The 19,583-nt window shown below is 45.4% G+C and overlaps 2 protein-coding genes across 2 annotated transcripts in view; both read left to right on the top strand.

The window, feature by feature from the left end:
- The window catches only part of tbx15 (T-box transcription factor 15), a 42,163-nt gene extending 33,125 nt beyond the window's left edge, over nt 1-9,038 (top strand). The window contains exons 7-10 of the mRNA XM_080785905.1: nt 2,366-2,505; nt 3,554-3,745; nt 5,939-6,273; nt 7,094-9,038. Coding sequence (XP_080642031.1) covers nt 2,366-2,505; nt 3,554-3,745; nt 5,939-6,273; nt 7,094-7,624 — 1,198 coding nt within the window. The 3' untranslated portion in view covers nt 7,625-9,038. The remainder of the gene's footprint in view (nt 1-2,365; nt 2,506-3,553; nt 3,746-5,938; nt 6,274-7,093) is intronic.
- The window catches only part of popdc2 (popeye domain cAMP effector 2), a 357,428-nt gene that overhangs the window by 232,018 nt on the left and 105,827 nt on the right, over nt 1-19,583 (top strand). The window lies entirely within an intron of this gene.

The following is a 19,583-nucleotide window of genomic DNA, read 5'->3' as shown; positions in this document are numbered from 1 at the left end:
TATCTATCTAGCTAGCTATCTATCTATCTATCTATCTATCTATCTATCTATCTATCTATCTATCTATCTATCTAATACCTACCTACCTACCTACCTACCTACCTACCTACCTTTGTCCCATCATTCCCCATCCAGCACACAGCAAACTCCTGCAAAAAAAAGAAAAATAAACTCATGCTTCTAGGTGGACTGTGGCCATTATTTGAAAGTAACAGCGTGCACAGAGTGTAAGAGACCAGACCCGGCAGACCTAGTTGATATTATCGAAGGCATATGGTGAAAAATCACAACCCAAGCCAACAGTGTCCTGGATTATTTAGTTATGCCTCCCCTCGACCCCCCCCCCCCCCCTCCCGTCCCCCCTCCCGTCCCATCCAGATCTCGCTCGTGTCTCTCTCATTTCTTTTTTTCTCTTCTGGATTTGAACGGAATCTCTCCAACAGCGCTGGGGATGAAGGCCAAAATCTCATTAATAAAGAAATGTGTGATTGATATCCTGCCGCTGTCCTTCCCCCATTCCTCAAAGCCAGACATACTGGATGAAATGTGTGCCAACACATGCTTTATGCATATACTGTATACTGTATGTATATAATGTATGTATAATTGTGTATACGCACGCACGCACGCACACGCACACACACACACACACACACACACACACACACACACACACACACACAGATCATTTGGTGCTTTAGATCTATATCTATACAGTACTTTTTGATGAGAGAATTATGAGTGATTTCTTTTATTGAGCATAAAGGGGGCCGGGAGGTTCTGCTTACCAGACGTGGTCAGAAACTGAATCCACATTCAACTCCAGAACAATAATAATGACAGCGAGATATTTTTATGATATGATTCCAGATCTCCGATGCGGGGCTTGACGTTTAGTCTTTAGTGCGATGGGGTTTAAGAGGTTGAAGAGATACATGTGGGTCAAATCTCTTGCAGACGAAGAGTTACAGATTCTATATGAACTGGAACACATTATCATGAAACAAATACAATTGTTTGTGCAATGGATTTTATTTCTTTCATTTTACACAATGTTTTATCTCATCACAACATATCGTAAGAATATAAAGAAAGGATTCTTCCTTTCTTTCTTTTACCTAAAAGAGAAATGTGGCAAAGATTGTATCTATGCACAGATAAAGGAAATAAGATACTCAGTGTGGGCTCCGAGCGAGTATCTTCTTTCCTTTATCTGTGCATACTACTCACCGCTCAGCACCTGCCCAAGTTGGGATTGGATGTGCATGTCTTTGTACCTTTTTCAAAGATTACATCCTGTAACATCAGTCTTGACCTATTCATTATTTTCTCTTGCCTCAATCAAGTTCACCTTCAGCTTTTACAAATGTCATTGGCAGGTTGTTCACTATTCATCTAGTTGTAGCCTACATCACATATTTCACCAAGTTTACTATATGCTTTTTTAGTGGTGTAAACTGTAAAGTAAGTAACTAAGTCCATTTATTCAAGTACTGTACTTTTAGGTTGTTATTAGAGAAAGTAAAAGTAATAGTGTTTTGGCCATTTGAGAATAGCCGATCTACAAGCTTGTAAGTTAGTATTGACACTTTTACTCACATTCTAGTATTGACATTTTACTCACATTTTAAAAAACAGTACTTTTTCCACCACTATTTTTCTTTTTACAGTGACCTATATCAGTGCTTCTGAATCTATATTTGTTTTTAGCTCAGCCCCCCCACAACAATATACCGTGCGAATTTCTATTTAGTGTCATAAGAAGTCACAACATCATTTCTATCGTTTTATTTAATAATAATTTAATTGTTATTGGTTGAGGAAACATTGGCCCCAGCTTCCATAACGGAGCTGTTGAGCCCCATCAGCACCACCAGACCACGTTCACTGCAGCCAGTCGTCCGACCGAGACCTTTTCTCGTTCCAGCTTCCAATCTGAGTGTGACTGCTGCTTTCTTTGTGGATTTGGCCGCTCAGACTTTGGAATCGTCTCCCCCAATCCATCAGATCGGCTTAATCGCTTAACTGCTTCAAGCATGAGCATCTAAAAACACGTCATCGTAGATTAGCCTTTTGATGATGAATGTCCGGGGTTCCGCGCCCGTCGGGGACAGTTTCTCTGCTTGTTTTGCTGTAATGTTAGTTTGTTTTTGATTCCACGTGTACTTCTGATCGGGATATCTCTTTTCTGTTAAGTGTGGTGCTTTGTTACAGATGTGTGTTATACACCACTTAAAGGAGTAATTCCCCCCAAAAATTACTTATTTTCTATCAATTACACACCCCATGAAGCCTTGAATTCACGGAGATTATTTTGCTTTTGTCGCATTCCTATAAGCCAATCATTTGATGCCCCTCGGTCCAGCGGTCACACGGGGGGCCAGAGGGTCCCAGAGGGGGCCATCGGTCACACGGGGGGCCAGAGGGTCCCAGAGGGGGCCATCGGTCACACGGGGGGCCCAGAGGGTCCCAGAGGGGGCCATCGGTCACACGGGGGGCCAGAGGGTCCCAGCGGGTGCCAGGGGGGGGGGGGGCAGAGGGGGACTGCATGGCACCCTCGGTTGAAAATTCAGCCCCAACGATGTGTGTACCCCTCGCCATTTTCAACTTCCCCTTCTGTCATTTCGTCCTGCATGGAGCCGAGCCTGCATCGGACTCCGCCAGGCATCAAATTATTGGCTTATTGCGTCAAAAACCGAACCATCTCCATGGCCTCGTGGGGTGTTGTGTTGATTGATTAAGTCATGCTCCTTTAAGCCCTTATTATACTGTCACACGGTCTCACACATCACACATCACACATCTCAGGAGCCACGTGGGAATGTGGTTCCAACATGGATCTATTCTAAGACTTCATGTCAGCAGCAAATTAGGGCCCAATCAGAGCCCTTTGGCCTTTTATTATACAATTTACAAAACATATATGAAACATAAATGGGGGAAAAACTTTATTTCAAGCAAGATCATAATTTAAATAAGTTAAACAGTAATACTGTACATTGACTTCACTTTCAAACATTCCACAGACATTCACACATTATAACCAATTAAATAGCATAGTGCAAACATGCATTAACACTTTTAGTGTCAATGCATAATGTGCAGAACCCCGAACATTAAATGCAAACGGTTGAGTCGTTTGTCTCTCTGAGCGACAAACAAACAAACAAACGAATAATAATAATAATAAATAATAATAATAAATAATAAAATGTTAGACAAGCTGGCGGTTATGGTACACCTCAAAAGACAGTATTTAGCCTATAGCCTGATGCTATCACACATTCAGCTCGAGGACGTTTACCTCCTCAGCTTCTTGTAAAAGACGGCAGTGATACACAGGGCGACAATGCACACGCATACTAAAACACCTACAGCAGCACAAAGCTCAGTAGACACATCATCATGTGCACTGTAAATCAGTGGGGCTGAGAGTGCATGGCTGTCTTCCGCTTGGGTGACGATCTCCGGGGAGGTGATGGTGTGGAGTTGGGTGCCGTCGGCTGGCTCATCGTCCGTGCTTCTCCTTCTCCTGTTGTTGCAATGCATGAAGTTGCTGCAGGTGGAGACCTCGCACAGGCGCGTGATGCAGTGCAGGTAGTAGGTGGAGATGATCTCGTTCTGCTGCTCCATGAAGCGGAAAGCCGGGAAGCTGAAGCGGGCGCTCTGGCTAACCCCGTTCTGGGTCATGGTGGTGAGCGGGTCAACCTCGCAGGGTACAAACAGGTTGAAGAAGCTGGAGTTGGTAGGAAGTGGGGAGATTGAGGCGTAGCACCGGTCCAGAAGCACGTTGTACTGCCCTGTCAAGTTGGTGGCTTTCACCTCTACGTAGACCTTGGTCCTCAGCTCGATTCCATTCTGTGGCATCACCAGGGGCGTTGTGTAGGCACTATCGCTGAACAGCTCCATGCGCAGGGTGCTGATGAAGCTGCCATTGTTGTCCTTCAGTGCAATAGAGGAGGCTGACACATCAACCTGGGTGTTGTTGATCAGGTACTCTAAGGGGTAGGCGCAGGAGTAATAGTACTTCATCTCAGCATTGTAGGTGATTGTACCTGTGGTGGGATCGAAGGATCGCACAATGCCACTGACGTTGACTGTCTGGATGTTGGAGAATTCTGCGAACACTCCTGTGCCGGCAGCGCTGGTGGTCCTGAAGACACTTCCACAGGCATGGGTCCTGTTCAAGGGGAAGTTGAAACGCACCACGGGTGGAGATGCAGACAAATCCAGGGTTCCCTTGCAGGCTGGGTCCGACTTATGGTTCACGATCATCAGCGACATGTTGTAGCCGGTGTAGACGATAGGGCAGGCTTGGATTGCCAGACTGATGGAGTCGGTGCCACATGTCACCTCGATGTCAGTGAATTCTGGTCGCCTCGCTTCTCCAATTGATTCGCAGTCACTCAATGTCAGCTGACTACTTCTGCCTATGATGGTGGCGACGATTAAAATAACGTGAAAATTCATCTTGACTCAACAGCAGTGATTACGCTTTCCTCTCCTATGACTGGATACCTTGTGTATAGTGAGCAGACTGATGCTGGTGATGGCTGTTCAGGAGTCTTTTATAATGTCTCCTTCACCACGATTGGCTCAAAAGAAGGTTGAACCACCCAGCCCTGTATTGCATTGCAATTGCATTGTCTGCCACGTGGATTCATTCCCTGAGGGCAACAACCTGAACTCTGGAGCATAATATAGATACCAATGACCTGGGTCACACACAAGCTAAGCCGTGGTGAATTAACATAAAGTACAGTAACCTATATAGTATCAATTCCTGAAGATCCTATACATATTCTACCAGATGGAGCACATGGACTTTTGACCCAGTACGGTCAAAAGGCTTAAACATTCCTTTGAGTGTAATTGTGTGTGTGTGTGTGTGTGTGTGTGTGTGTGTGTGTGTGTGTGTGTGTGTGTGTGTGTGTGTGTGTGTGAACTGAGTGCCACGTGTTGAGGGTGGGGGTGGGTGTTGGGGGTAGCATGCAGTGACCTACAGAAAAATACAATAAAGAATAAACACATTCATACAATTTCCAATAGGCAGTAACCATGGCAAGAAACAACATGGAACCTGCTACAACTCAACTAAGTGAAGGTTAGGTGCATACAGTATAGTTTGATTACCTAATGCTAGTTATTCCACTCACTTAGTTTTTTCTTAGATTCGACCCTAAGAGAAGATAAACAAAAATTGACTCCATGGAAATTCAATGGATTCATCTAGTATATCAACAGTATGACGTATGCCAGATTCAACTGCCCTTCACTCAACCTTATAGTTAAAGTTAAATCATTTCAAAGTTTTGGCTGCCCAGTATAGTCTGCGAGATTAGCTCTTTACAAACACACCGAACCTTTTACAGGCATTTTTGACAATGTTTTATTTTCCTTTTCTTTTTGAAAAGGGTTACTTTTATGATCTATTTATAAATAATAATAATAATAATAATAATATTATATTATAGTATTATTATTATTTATAAATGCACCAAATAAGTCTCTGTGTTTACGTACAAGTGTAATTCACATAACCCGAGAACCCTTCGCCCCACCGACTTCAATTTCGACACACACGTTCCACACCCCCACAGGGAGCGCAGTGCCCAGTGTCGAGTCCGTCAGATAGCCGGTTGTCCAGAATCAGCACAAAAGCCTCTGCCCGGGCTCTTGACCTGATCACCCCTATATCTCCATATAACTCCATATTTGGGCATGCCTGACAAAGAACTCCATATATGGGCATAAAAGGGACACAGACATAATTACTGGGTGGGGCATGCATTTCACACTTGCTCACCACTCTATAGTAACTTATAATGACAAGATAGGGATACCAGGTTGAAAGCGGTCTATACTGTAAATGACGGTATGCTGACCGATACATAATCTCACCACATCTCTTTCCGTGATGTGCTTTGTGTTTTTCCAGGCGGGAGCACGGGAACGTCACCCACCACCTCCAGCACGGGCACCCCGTCGCCTAGCGGAGCGGCCCACCTGCTGTCGCCGTCCTGCTCGCCGCCCACCTTCCACCTGGCGCCCAACACCTTCAACGTGGGCTGCCGGGAGAGCCAGCTGTGCAACCTGGGCCTGTCCGAGTACCCGGCCTGCGCCCGCAGCAACATGGCGGCGCTGCAGGGCTACGGCGGCCTGGCGGACGGCTCCTACGGACGCCTGGGGCAGCCAGGGGGCGCTCCCGCGCAGCCCTCCGACTCCTTCCTGCCCCAGAGGACGTCGTCGCTGATCGCGGCCGCCGGCATGCAGGTATATTATAGGAAGGGGACGATAGTCGTTTTTTTGTAATCGTTTATCAGTCACAGTGTTGATTTCATCGACTAAACCTATGGTGAAAAATCTGTTTGCCACTCGGCTGGGCACATGCATGTATATAGAAACTGTTTTTGACACGTGCACCTGTCAATCATCATGACGCACATACCCCCCACAGTGAACCCGCCCACTAACTGGCTAAAGGCACAGTCAGAATGGCTCCTTCAAATACCTTTTTTCACTGACGAAAAGTACATTTTGTCAACAAATAAAAACTAGACTTAAATGTTAGGGAGGGACTATTTATTATAGAAGAGATCTAGAGAACTAGAATTTAGTAGAACTAAAAGACAAGTCATTTTGTGATTGGTTCCACTCGGGTGTTGCACTCTGAAAATAGCAGATCTACAAGCTCACAGTGAGCAAGTATTTAAAAGGCTATGAGTGAACTAAATCAACATTTGCTTTATCATGACAAGAAACACTCACAATTATCATATCGTGGAGGTTTTCATTTACAGTGGAATTCCTCCGTAATACACTAGGTATTTACTGAGTGGCAAAAAAACAAACTGTCTGGCCTTGACAGCCAATACATCCAAACAGATTTGATTGCATTAAACGACGTTAAACTCAACTTTGCCACTCGAGTTGCCACTCAATTTATGCATGCGCATACCAACTATGCTGGGTGGAAGTGATAAACCAAAGTGCCATTTTGATTAACGCGGTAACATCGCTAAACGCAATAGTTTGTTTTTGCCACACTAACCGTAACAAGTTAATGTTCATGCGGTCCCGTCCCTTCATGCAGGGCGGAGCCCACGCGTCTCTGAACGGCGGCGGCGGCGGCGGTGGCGGCGGGGCCAAGATGGACGGCTACGGGAGCCAGCTGCACGGCTCCTTCCCCTCGGCCTCCCAGCTGCAGTACGTGATGCAGGCCGGCGCCTCCTCCTCCTCAAACTCCTCCTCCTCCTCCGGCTCCTCCCCGTCCTCGGCGGCGGCCCACATGTTCGGCGGGAGCCACCATGCGCACAGCATGCAGCAGGCGGCGGCGGCCGGCTCCTACAACGCCTTCTCCCTGCACAACCCCTACAACCTGTACGGATACAACTTCCCCGCCGCCTCCCCGCGCCTGGCGGCCAGCCCCGAGAAGCCGCCCCATCACCAGGGGAACCCCTTTGCCGCCGCGGCGGCCGAGCGCCAGTACCTCTCCAACGGCGGCATGGACACGATGCATATGATCGGCGGCGGCGGCGGCAACCCCACCGCCGGCCAGCAGGGCGGCTCCTGTGACGGACGCCAGTACGGCTCCTCCTCTCAGATGTCCATGCACATGGTGTAGGAAAAAAAACCCTCCCTCCCTCCCTTACACCCATCCAAAGACCCCCCGCCCCAACACCACCCAAAGCCCCCCCCCCACCCAGGAGATTCTGACATCATCGTCACCTAGACGCTCGCCTCGCTGTTTCCCCACATTTGGGAAGTCTCGTTAGCCGAGTCTGTCTGTAAATCTACGACGTGGTTTTAAACACGTTAACGCTGTTGAGATGGTGCTTTTTACAGGAAGAGTTTGTACCCCCGAGGAGGTACAAAATGAATCATCTCTTTAAAGAAGGAACATCACCTATTTAATTATCACACGTATAAGGACCTTTGCGTGTTAAATCGTGCAGATTAATTGGGACGACAAGTCTCGGTTCCTTTTGCTGACTCTGAGAGCAAAACCCACAGATGAAGTAAGCTGGGGTTTTAAGGGGGTGCTGCGCTCGCGGCCTCGCGGGGGATCTTTTTTTTTTTTCAGGTGTGAACTCAATCTGGTATGGTGCAATATCAACAACAGCCTTTCTCAATGACTCATCCTTGTATTTTCGGTGGACTCCGTTGAACGCCGGCCAGTCGCCTTCTCTCTGCGATAACAGAATGTTTTGTTGCCTTACAGTATTTTTCTTTCTTGGAACAAGAAACTGGTTTACAGATGAACAAATGACTGATGGTCTCTCTCTCTCTCTCTCTCTCTCTCTCTCTCTCTCTCTCTCTCTCTCTCTCTCTCTCATAAACGGAATGGGAGCTCTGGTACCTATAGGGTCAGTGCTGTGCTGGTCAGTGGATGGACGTGTCAAACAGGGTCAATACAACATTGTGGACAGATTAAGTCAAAGACTTAAAAAAGCCAAGGTGACTGATTAACTGTATGTGTGATACAGGGGCCCGGTCGGCTCTCAAGTTTCCCACGTACACATTGAACGCCTCAGTGTTTAACTTGGCGCGTACAAATGGAGTACTCTATTTGTGCACTCCGAGTTAAAATAGCACCTAGGATTTTACTGTGTGGTGGAAACGGGCCAATTCAGGAAATCACCACACAATCTTATCAATACCTTCTTCCGAGAGACTGAAATGGCTTCAATAATCTTGAGTGGATTACCTTTTTAAGCATATATAAGATGGCGAATGCAAACAAAAAAAGAAAAACTGAAAAAAAAGAAAAACGTAAGCTTTAAAGTTGTTGTGTGAAAAAAGAAGTTATAAAGAAGCAATAGGAAAAAACAGAGTAATTAAAGTATGTTTTGGTGTGTTGTAGATACGTGTATTTAAGTGCCAAGCAATATATCAATTTTACAGGCCGATCTATATTATGAAAACAAATGTGTGAAAAGAACAAAATAAAAAGCAAAAGTATTCTTTTGGAAGGCCTTTCAAAAAAACTGTAAATACAGGTGCCAAGCACACAAAATCTCAATAAACATTTTAATTCATTTACATGGTTTTGAATTTTGTTCTCCTCCATGAGGGCCCTGGCATGCACTAGCATTATTTTGTTTTGCTAAACAAACATACTTATAATCGTCACAAACATTTAATCTCCTGAAATCGACCTAAAATGGGCCAAAAGATGATTGCATTGTACCAACGATGCCTTATCTCATTCAAGCCGGGAAAGCATCCGTCCGTGCTATAGCATTGGCTGTTAAAAAATATAGCAGATGAATACGTTTACGGCGTGTCACTTTGTGTTGCGCTGCAAGCTTGTACATCTGTGCTATTTTTGTAACATTTTGTATGAGAACTACTGATTTAGAAGGAATTTGTACAATCTGCCTCTGTATTTAGACCTGAGGTATTTAGAGCTGAGGTTCGCTTTGAACGAACAGATCTACAAGCTCGTAGTGCGGCACTCATGTAGATCTGCTATTTTTCAAAAGCTAAAGTATAACATAATCCTTAAGACACCAAAAGGGGTTCCCGTCCTGAATGGGTTAAAGCGTTAAAATAAAGACAATCTGACTCCAAAACAAAAGACCTGGCAGTGGAAATGTTGTGAAAACCGCTGAAGTTGATTTGCCAGTCAATCACGGTCACTAAGTAACAACCATGTTCAGGGATGACACCATTACACACACACACACACACACACACACACACACACACACACACACACACACACACACACACACACACTCTGTTCTCTGCATGGGTTTTGTACGATGACGCAACGCACCCATCTGAAAGGAAACTAGAAGGAAAGACCCCGAAGAAGTGAACATTTCTATTTTTTCCCCTCTTTCTCCTTTCTGTTTCTGTTTACAGGAATCAACTGACAGCTGTACTCGGTACTCCATTGAAAATATACGCAGTCCCCGTTTGTTTTTTAAAGGATATGTTCTCTCAAAGTGGGGTCCCGGGACCCCCAGGGGTCCTCGAGCTCGGGTTCCTGCATGGGGTTCCCCCGCAAAACGAGGAACAGCTATTGCCGAAAATGTATATACGTTATTGTCAATGTCCCTGTTTTAAGGGGTCCGACAAATCCCTTGCAGTCATTACAGATGGAGAACGAGAGAGTGAGAGGAAACGCACGGTATTTATGATCATTATACTTTGTGGTTGTGCAAAGCCTCCCCGCCACCCCAATAGCCCCCCCTCCCCCCACCCCACCCCCACCCCCCTCCCCCACCCCCTTGTTAACCGGGCACCGACCCTCGTGAATTGAGGAGGCCAATCAGCATCCATTACACGCATGTCCTCTGAAGTGCACACGGCTTCTTCCACCCCCACCCGCCCCAATCGCTTCCTATCATGTGCTGTGGTTCCAGCCATGAAATATCATATCTGAACCATCATCAGAAAATGAAGGAAGGGGGTCCGGGACCGTGGAGACAGCAGCGGGCCCAGTATTGGAAACACCTGTTTTTCCAAGCATGACTTCAAATAATGAGCCGGGTGATGTACCAAAGAGAGAGAGAGAGGAGGAGGAGGAGGTGGAGACGGAGGGAGAGAGAGGAGAAGCGCATGATTTCATAATTTGGCACAACTCCATCTATCTGGACATTATTTCCAATAATTATTCACGTTATTTGTCTGATATCTCTCCCGCCTTAATTGTTCCACCAGCGTTCAGAATCAACTATACCTCTACCCCCTCCCCTTCCCCTCCCCTCCCCCCAACCCTCCTCTTCACCGCACATGTACCCCGGAGGGAGCGCTGTTAAATTAGGACATGTACGGTGCATGTAAGGAGGAGCAGTGCGTTTCGAGATCCACAGACATAATGTGCAGCAGATCTGTTTTTAGACCGTAAACTATGTCCATCAGCACTTATAAGTGGAAAAGAATGACTTGCGGGTTGAATAACAACCTACCCCGTCTGGCCTTTCATCTCTGCGTCTTTCATTAGTGGGAGAAATATGCAAACGATCCCCATTTTTGATTGATTAATAGGAGTGTATGGCTGGAGCTTGCTCTGTAAAATACTAAACTGGAACCGGGGTGGGTGTATTGGGGTGGGAGAGGGGGGGGGGGGGGGGATTCCAAACAGATCTGACAGGGTATTTTACGAGATTCTCTTGACGGAGTTGAGAGAGTTCTGGTGCCCGCTCTGCCGCTTTGAGGCCATTTTGAGTGACAGTACGCTGACTGGAAGGTATCCCACAATCCTTTGCGCTCAAGCCATTGATCTTTCTCTCTGAAGACATTTGAGGCGTTTTCTTTTTTTTCCTAACTTTTTTTTTGCTGCAGACTTTTCTGCCGCAGGAACTCTCCCCTGTGTTGTTGGAACCCTACTGTACGTGTCTGTCGGGTTGCCCAGGGTTATTGGCCATATGCAAAACTGTGGGGGAAAACATTGCTTTAACCCATTTTGGCCTGACGTTGAAATTAAAAAAATGTCTTCAAAATCCTGACAGTTTTCTGAAAAACCTTTGTTTCTATGGCAGTGGTTCTCAACCTATTTCATATCAAGGAGCCCCAGGATTATGTATGTATTTCTCCGCCGATCCCCACCTGAAAATATGTTGTTCCAGGGACTCTCCCATGAGCAAAGATTTGAGTTATAAATGTTCACAAATTGCGGAAATGGAAATTGCGGAATTTTAGGAAATGGAAATTACGGAAATTGCGGAAATGGAAATTGCGGAAATTGCAAATGTTCACAATATATTCCAAATTTGCACCACATTTTCACGACTTTTCAAAAATAGCAGACCTACAAGCTCGTAGCTTGTAGATCTGCTATTTTTAAACAGAACACTAAAGTATAAAATAACACTTAAAACACCAAAAGGGGTTCCCGCCCAAAATGGGTTAATTGGGGGAATCTGTGACGCCTGTTTTTGATTGGCGGGGGGGGGGGGGGAGTAGGGGGCGTTAGTTTTCGAGCACATCGCCACGCCATGCACGCAGGAACGGATCAAAGATTTCTGGAAAGCGATTGCCCTCCTCTGTTCCTCTCTTCATTCTGCTCAGCCGGCCAATCCTGTTTTTGGGAGTCGTCGTCCCGGATTATAAATCACGGGCAGATGGAGATATAGGGTTTCGCGAGGTGTTACAAGTACGCCTGACACATGTATTGGAGCCTTAAATCAAAGTCCTTCTTCACACAGAGGACTGTCACACAGTGCAGCTTCAAACACCTTTAGCGTGGTATATATTCCGCTTCTCACGTGAACATCTTGAAGCTATCTGGAGACTGATAACATCACAATGGAGATGTCAAGCTTAAAATGGACGGGAGAAAGCTCATGAGTCTCTTGTCAAAGTGTTAGGTTATATATCGGTATATGTTGTCAGACTTGCAAAACTGAGTTCTTGCCAAATTTTGGCACTATGATGAGTATAATAATAAAATGTATTTCCAATAACATACACTTTTTGTCGTAGACTGCATGGCTATTTTCACAATAAAAGAAGAAAGATTTTAGTTTTCGTTAAATTGTTTAAGATTGTTTCTTGTTCCAACCCTATTAAACGTGGTCTTCACGTGGTCTATATTGAAACCCAAAAAACGTGCCCTAACTTCAACCTATAACCCAAGTTCTGAGCCTAACCCAGACTGGAGTACATTCACGCGCACACACACACACACACACACACACACACACACACACACACACACACACACACACACACACACACACACACACACACACACACACACACACACACACACACACACACACACACACACACACACACACACACACACACACACACACACACACACACACACACACACGCAATGAAAGACACGCAAACACATTCTCCCTTCTCTCTGCGTATATATATACCGTGTCTCTCTCTGAAACATGACTGAAACGGCACGCGGGTCAGCAGGAAACTGAAAATGATTTTCTTTTTTTTTCTCCTCAGGAGGAGGTGAGGAGAGAGAGAAAAAAAGGAACCCTGAGATGTGTGCGATAGCGTCACTCCCGGAGGCAGGTGGTTCTGATAAAGAGCCATGGGTCCAGATGGAGACTCCTCTAGGCCTGGAACCTGGGCCGACGTCCCGCGGTGCTGCGGCCTGCTGAGTACAAAGGCGCCCCGCTGAGACGTCCCCTGGCCTTAACCCATTTTGGGCGGGAACACCTTTTGGTGTTGTAGTTATACTTTAGCTATTGAATGATAGCATATCTACAAGCTTGTATAGGTCTGCTATTTTTGAAAAATCGTGAAAATGTGGCCCAAATGTTTGAATATATTCTTTCAGAGTGAACATTTTTAACTCAAAGCTTTGCTTCTGGGGGAGTCCCTGGAACAACATATTTTCAGATGGGGGTCGGCGGCCAATGACATATTTTTGGGGGTCCTTGAAATGAAAATGTTTGAGAAGGAATGACATAAGAAACATGAGGTTTTTCAGAAAACTGTCAGGATTTAGAAGGCATTTGTTAAATGGTCCTCAGGTCTAAACGGGCTAAATGAGAGAGGTCCGGTGTTGGAGCGGTGTGGTGTGACCATTCATGGGCTACTCGCTCGGAGAGCTTTGGGGAATAAGTGTGAGTGACCGACCTCGGGGGGAGACCGTGACCCGGGAAAACGTTTCAAAGACTCTCCAGCCGGGCTTGAAACGGACGCAGCGGAGTGTGGGAATTTCTAACTGGGCAAGAGTGCTAATAACGAGGTCTGTAATGGAGATGCTATACTGCTGCCATGCTATATGCTATATGCACACACAGTGAAAATCCTCAGTGCTTTCATTATTTGATCCCAGAGAGTGTACACAAACGTAACCGAATCCATTTGTTCACTGTTGGTTACACAAATGGATGACTTGAATATTGAGACATATTAATGTATCCATTTCGGCGTAAAGTGGTGTTGAGTGGTGTGTGTGTGTGTGTGTGTGTGTGTGTGTGTGTCAAACCTACATTTTTATCGAATACATTGCTGTTGCATGGTGGGAGCCTTGGCGACATGAAGAGGAAGAGGATGAAGAGGGGGAGGGGGAGGGGTATGTGAATGGTGAGAGGGAGTGGTGGGCAGTCGGGTGGGGTGGTGGAATCACAGACAGATGTGGTTCATCTAACATGGCAGTTGGGATAAGGGTGGGGTAAGGGCATAAACTGGGGGGTATTGAGGGGTGTGTGTGTGTGTGTGTGTGTGTGTGTGTGTGTGTGTGTGTGTGTGTGGTTGGGTGGGGGGTGGTGCGCCCAGATACAGGGAAACAGGTGTTCAGCCCGGAAATGAGGGATGGCGTCTCATTTTCTCTGCAGGTCCTAAGCATCTATCTCTGGGAGGTTCTGAATCTGATGACTGGGTGCAGCCAATACGATCCCAGATCCTCACCTCAACCGTACCTCGCAGTCCGTTTGAATACTGTCATTCATAGAGTACTGGTATACCCATATACTGATAGTATTGTACTGTAGTCTAAGACAGTGGTTCCCAAACTTTTTCATGTCAAGGACCCCCAAATCGAAATGTATTAGCCCGCGGACCCCCATTAGAAAATATATTCCAGAGACCAGTGATTCTCAACCCTTTTAATTTCAAGGACCCCCAGTTTGACATGAATATTAGTCTACAGACCCCCATTTAGGATTAATGGATTAGAAATAATGTTTCTTATGTTGAAACCTGATTTAGCCAGATTTTCACATCACAATGCTTTGCGATGACACTTGCCACATAAAATGTTGTAGTATTTCATGTCCACGTATGAATAGGTATTTATAGAAACACGACATACTTGGTTTACTTAAAATAAACTAAATGTAGTGTACATAAAATGTTGTGTATATGTTGTGTTGGCACACATGCTGTCATTCAAGCTTCATCATATAGGGGGAGCTGTGGAAGAAAGCAACGTGTAACATTCCAGGAAGTGATGTAACAGGTAATCAGGAGGAAGGCTATAAAAGTAGCCAACCAGGAAGTGATCTGGTTTTCTGAGGAATTCAAGACTGTGTTTGATCCTCCAAAAAAGAAAATAATAACACTGGTAAACAACAGCCTAATTTTAATCCAAATCAGACCTTTATATCATTTCACATCGAGCTTGATGAACCATGTGTCCTGAGGACATTCTGGTAAATATTGAATTGAACAACAAAGGAGCAAAGGTAGAGAGCAAAGGGATCTCCTGGAGTCTCCTGACAGAGGTTGGGTGAGTGATTTTCTTTTCATCCAATTTCTTTTGAACATTTGAAAAATGCTTGATGTTTTGTGGATATGCAGAAAATGTTTGAGGAAACTATTAAATAGATATATCTTTATTGTCATTGCAACAAGTACAACGAAATTAAAAGTGCCAACCGATCTAGCACTAGAATGGCTCTGTTGTTTACATAGACCTAGAATGCCTGTGATCATTTAATTATACTTTGTAAATTTTCATGTATCAGAGGCATATAGATACCTTCCATCGTTTCCTTGTAGATATGAATATGTGCGCCATAAATGTGATAAATGCTCCGTTTGTACTCACCCATTAAATAATTCCAAAGACGTGGTGTGAAAAATGGTCCTCTAGTTTTATATCCATGTGAAAGTTCTGGCACAAAACGCGTATTTAGTGAATTATCTCCACTTTTGCAAGAGATGCACACGGACGCCTTTCTCTCCGGGCGAGGGGGGGGCCGGAGTGATAGTTGAACCTTCCTGTTGTTTACCGCAGACGTCATCACCAATTGACCAGGGAAACACAAAAGTTTGCGGTCACACAATTGGCAGGTGGTGTGATTAATTACCCAGCACCTATCGCAAAGCACCTGCCAATTGTGTGACCGCAAACTTTTGTGTTTCCCTGGTCAATGAAAAAGTGGAGATAATTGACTAAATACATGTTTTGTGCCAGAATCTTCACATGGATATGAAACTAAAGGACCATATTTCACTCCACGTATTTGGAATTATTTAATGGGTGAGTACAAACGGAGCATTTATCACATTTAGGCCGCCCACAATTCAATTCAACCAGGAACGGGTGGAAGGGATCTATGCCTGTGATACATGATAATTTACAAAGTTATATGAAATGATCACAGACATTCTAGGTCTACAACCGATCAATGCATCATAAACTACAATATAAAACTATAAAAGCTAATACAACAAAACTTGCATATTTTGCACAGTACACCCTTAACTGCAGCTGTTATTATTGCACAAACCCTGATTGTACTTAACTTAGAACACAGCACAATAAAAACATGCAACGGATCATTTCTTAGCAACATTTAGTGTGGCGACCGCTGGCGACAGGTGGATGAGGGGGGGCGTCAACACGTGTGTGTGTGTGTGTGTGTGTGTGTGTGTGTGTGTGTGTGTGTGTGTGTGTGTGTGTGTGTGTGTGTGTGTGTGTGTGTGTGTGTGTGTGTGTGTGTGTGTGTGTGTGTGTGTGAGTGTGAGTGTGAGTGTGAGTGTGAGTGTGAGTGTGAGTGTGAGTGTGAGTGTGAGTGTGAGTGTGAGTGTGAGTGTGAGTGTGTGTGTGTGTGTGTGAGCCTGAGGTGATTAACCGGATTGGATTTGAGGATAAAAAGTGAAGACAGAAAAGTGAGGATTGGCCAATCCGGAATGTGATGATGTATAATGATAAGAGCGCCCCTCACTTGACACAGGTGTTATTTTTTTAGTTTAGTTTAGTAAAAAAAATATAATAATAATTTCAACTGTTTCAACTTTCGATTGAATACAGGCTTTACAGTATAGAACAGACATAGGCCACTGCTATGAAGCAGGTACATGATCTGTTAGCCATAGTTTGTGGTCCTGATTGTGGCATTGTCTACAATGCCTGTGTCACTATATACGTCACACCGCAGAGACACATGTTGTTCATCATCATCATCATCATCATAATTGTTTTGGATGAATCAGAAATGGCAAACCTCTTCATTGATGCTTAATTGGAAGCCGCATGGAGGTATAGGTCTGAAAACGTTCAGGCTTTGTACAAATAATTATGCTCTCAGAGATGGCAACAGGTGCCTGACCTTCCAAACCAAACGGGGGCAGGCACAAAGTGACGAGTCTTCCTGAGAGTGTGAGTGCACAGGTGGGCGACTCCGGGTTCCCCAGGAAGGGTCATGTCATCTCTGAGAGCATATTCCTTCCAGTTGGCATGCAGGCGAGACAGGATAGCTGACGGCAGAACTGCCGTCAGTGACACACACACACACACACACACACACACACACACACACACGCACACATGCACACACGCACGCGCTGGGCCTCACTTTGTATCTTCGTGTCACTGGCTTCTATTGAAAAGGAATGGTAGTAGTCTGTGCCAGTGTGGGAGCACAGCAAAATGAATGGTAGTAGACTAGTCTGTGCCAGTGTGGGAACACAGCAAAATGAATGGTAGTAGTCTGTGCCAGTGTGGGAGCACAGCAAAATGAATGGTAGTAGTCTGTGCCAGTTTGGGAACACAGCAAAATGAATGGTAGTAGTCTGTGCCAGTGTGGGAGCACAGCAAAATGAATGGTAGTAGTCTGTGCCAGTGTGGGAGCACAGCAAAATTAATGGTAGTAGTCTGTGCCAGTGTGGGAACACAGCAAAATGAATGGTAGTAGTCTGTGCCAGTGTGGGAGCACAGCAAAATTAATGGTAGTAGTCTGTGCCAGTGTGGGAACACAGCACAGCATAAGAATGAGCAATGATCCAACGTGAAAGAGTGACTTAAAACCGAATGACAAACCTGGATGTATCAAACTGTATTTGCGAATAAAGCAGTTTTACTTATCACGACTGCGTAGAACAATAACACAACGACAATTATACTGAAAGTCTGGAAATATTTACAAGTCTGTTCTGTTTATTCTTTTCACGATGGACAATAGTTCACACAATCATCCTTGTTCTATTGTAGCACACTGCACGCATATGGCACTTCAGATGCATTTTATAAGACATGTATAAGAAAAGTAATTGCAAATGCAGTCTGGCCCAGCTCTGCTCTATATAAAATAGGCTACAGTCAACATAATAATGGAGAATAAGAGTCAGACTCGGAACCATAAAAATGAAACACGCAAGTATTCATAAAAAAACAACAATGCTTTTAAGCTTGCATTTTCAATCTCTGTGGAATGGCATGCCTCCCTCTTGCCCTTGACGGGGGCTTCTGACTTGGGCACTGGGAGTTTTTCCATTCGCCACGCTCGTTATTTCCACAGGAAGTTTGTTTAACGGTCAATAGATGGACGACGCGAACGGCCATCACTCAAGCCATTTGAAAATGCGGGCCTTAATACCCCTGGCTAAATATTCTGGAAAATATTCTGTCCCGCCGACACACATGCGTTCTATAAATCACCTTTATAATGCTTGTCACATAAAATGTTACTGCGACTGCGGGCTTAAGAGCGTGTCCGCTGTGTTAATGCTGTCCTGATTTCGGGGACTGCATGCCCCCGCCCTCACACCCCCGACCCCCACATCAATCTATCTATGGTGGCCGTGTATGCCTGCTGGTGCGTGTCTGAATGCAAGTTTGAGAGTGGCAGCTGCGTTCCCTCATGTGGACCTCACCTGCACCGACTGGGCAGAGCAGAAGCCAGGGATGGGCAGCTTTGTGGAATTTTCACGATGACATTTATTTTATTTATTTTTTTAGCGCTTGAATGAGAAGGCCTGGGCTTTGTCCCGCTCATTCGCTCCGATAAAACGGTGTTCTGTTGTGGTCCTGGGATAACGCTATTAAACAACGCTGGGTTAATCTGCGGTAACAGGCCTGTTGAAAGCTGTCTCAGACACCACACACTCACTCACGGACACGGTGCCTCGTCCAAAGAGACCCTGCCCTTAGGTCGCATTGCTACATGCGCCGGGTGCGATAAACAGGAAGCTGGGGGGTCTTCTGTCTCTCTCTCTCTCTCTCTCGCTCTCTCTCTCTTTCTAACAGATGGAATTTGGCATGGATGTGCATGTTGTGCCAGTGACTGAAACCCATGCCTTTCTATCTACGTGGCAAGAAAGAACATGCAACCAATTGCTTTAACCCTGCTAAAGCCCCCCGCTAAAGCCTACAGTTGGAAAACAAAACTTGAATGTATGGATGACGTGGTGCGTGTCTGCACTGTGTGAGGGGATCAGGGTTTACAGTGCTGTATGGCATGCACACACACACACACACGCAAACTCTCTCTCACACACACACACACACACACACACACACACACACACACACACACACACACTCTTCAAGTTGTGGGAAAGGGCGTTGAGAAGCCATAGTTAATGTGCGCGTATTTGTATGTGTGTGTGTGTGTGTGTGTGTGTGCGTGTGAATCTATGACATACTGTAAGATGACAGCATGGATAGTGACCTCCGAACCCAGCTTTAAGATCCCGGCTGTGTGTCCTATATGGAGGCCGGTGAGACACGCTCAAGTGCAGACTTCCCTTCACAGCCGACGGGGCTTTTAAAGGAAACTATAAAGGTTACAACGGGCTTAAGGTCTTCAGGCAACACTTGTCTTCTCAGTATAGACGGCAGGTGGTGAAATGGTAAGAAGGTGAGGGCGGGCGGACAGGTGGATGAGGAGGGGGGGCGGTCAACACGACATGAACCACCGTCATCC

This window comes from Protomyctophum bolini (assembly GCF_963924005.1).
Source record: "Protomyctophum bolini genome assembly, chromosome: 16".
NCBI classification, from domain to species: Eukaryota; Metazoa; Chordata; class Actinopteri; order Myctophiformes; family Myctophidae; genus Protomyctophum; species Protomyctophum bolini.
This window is presented reverse-complemented; position numbering and strand designations above follow the sequence as displayed.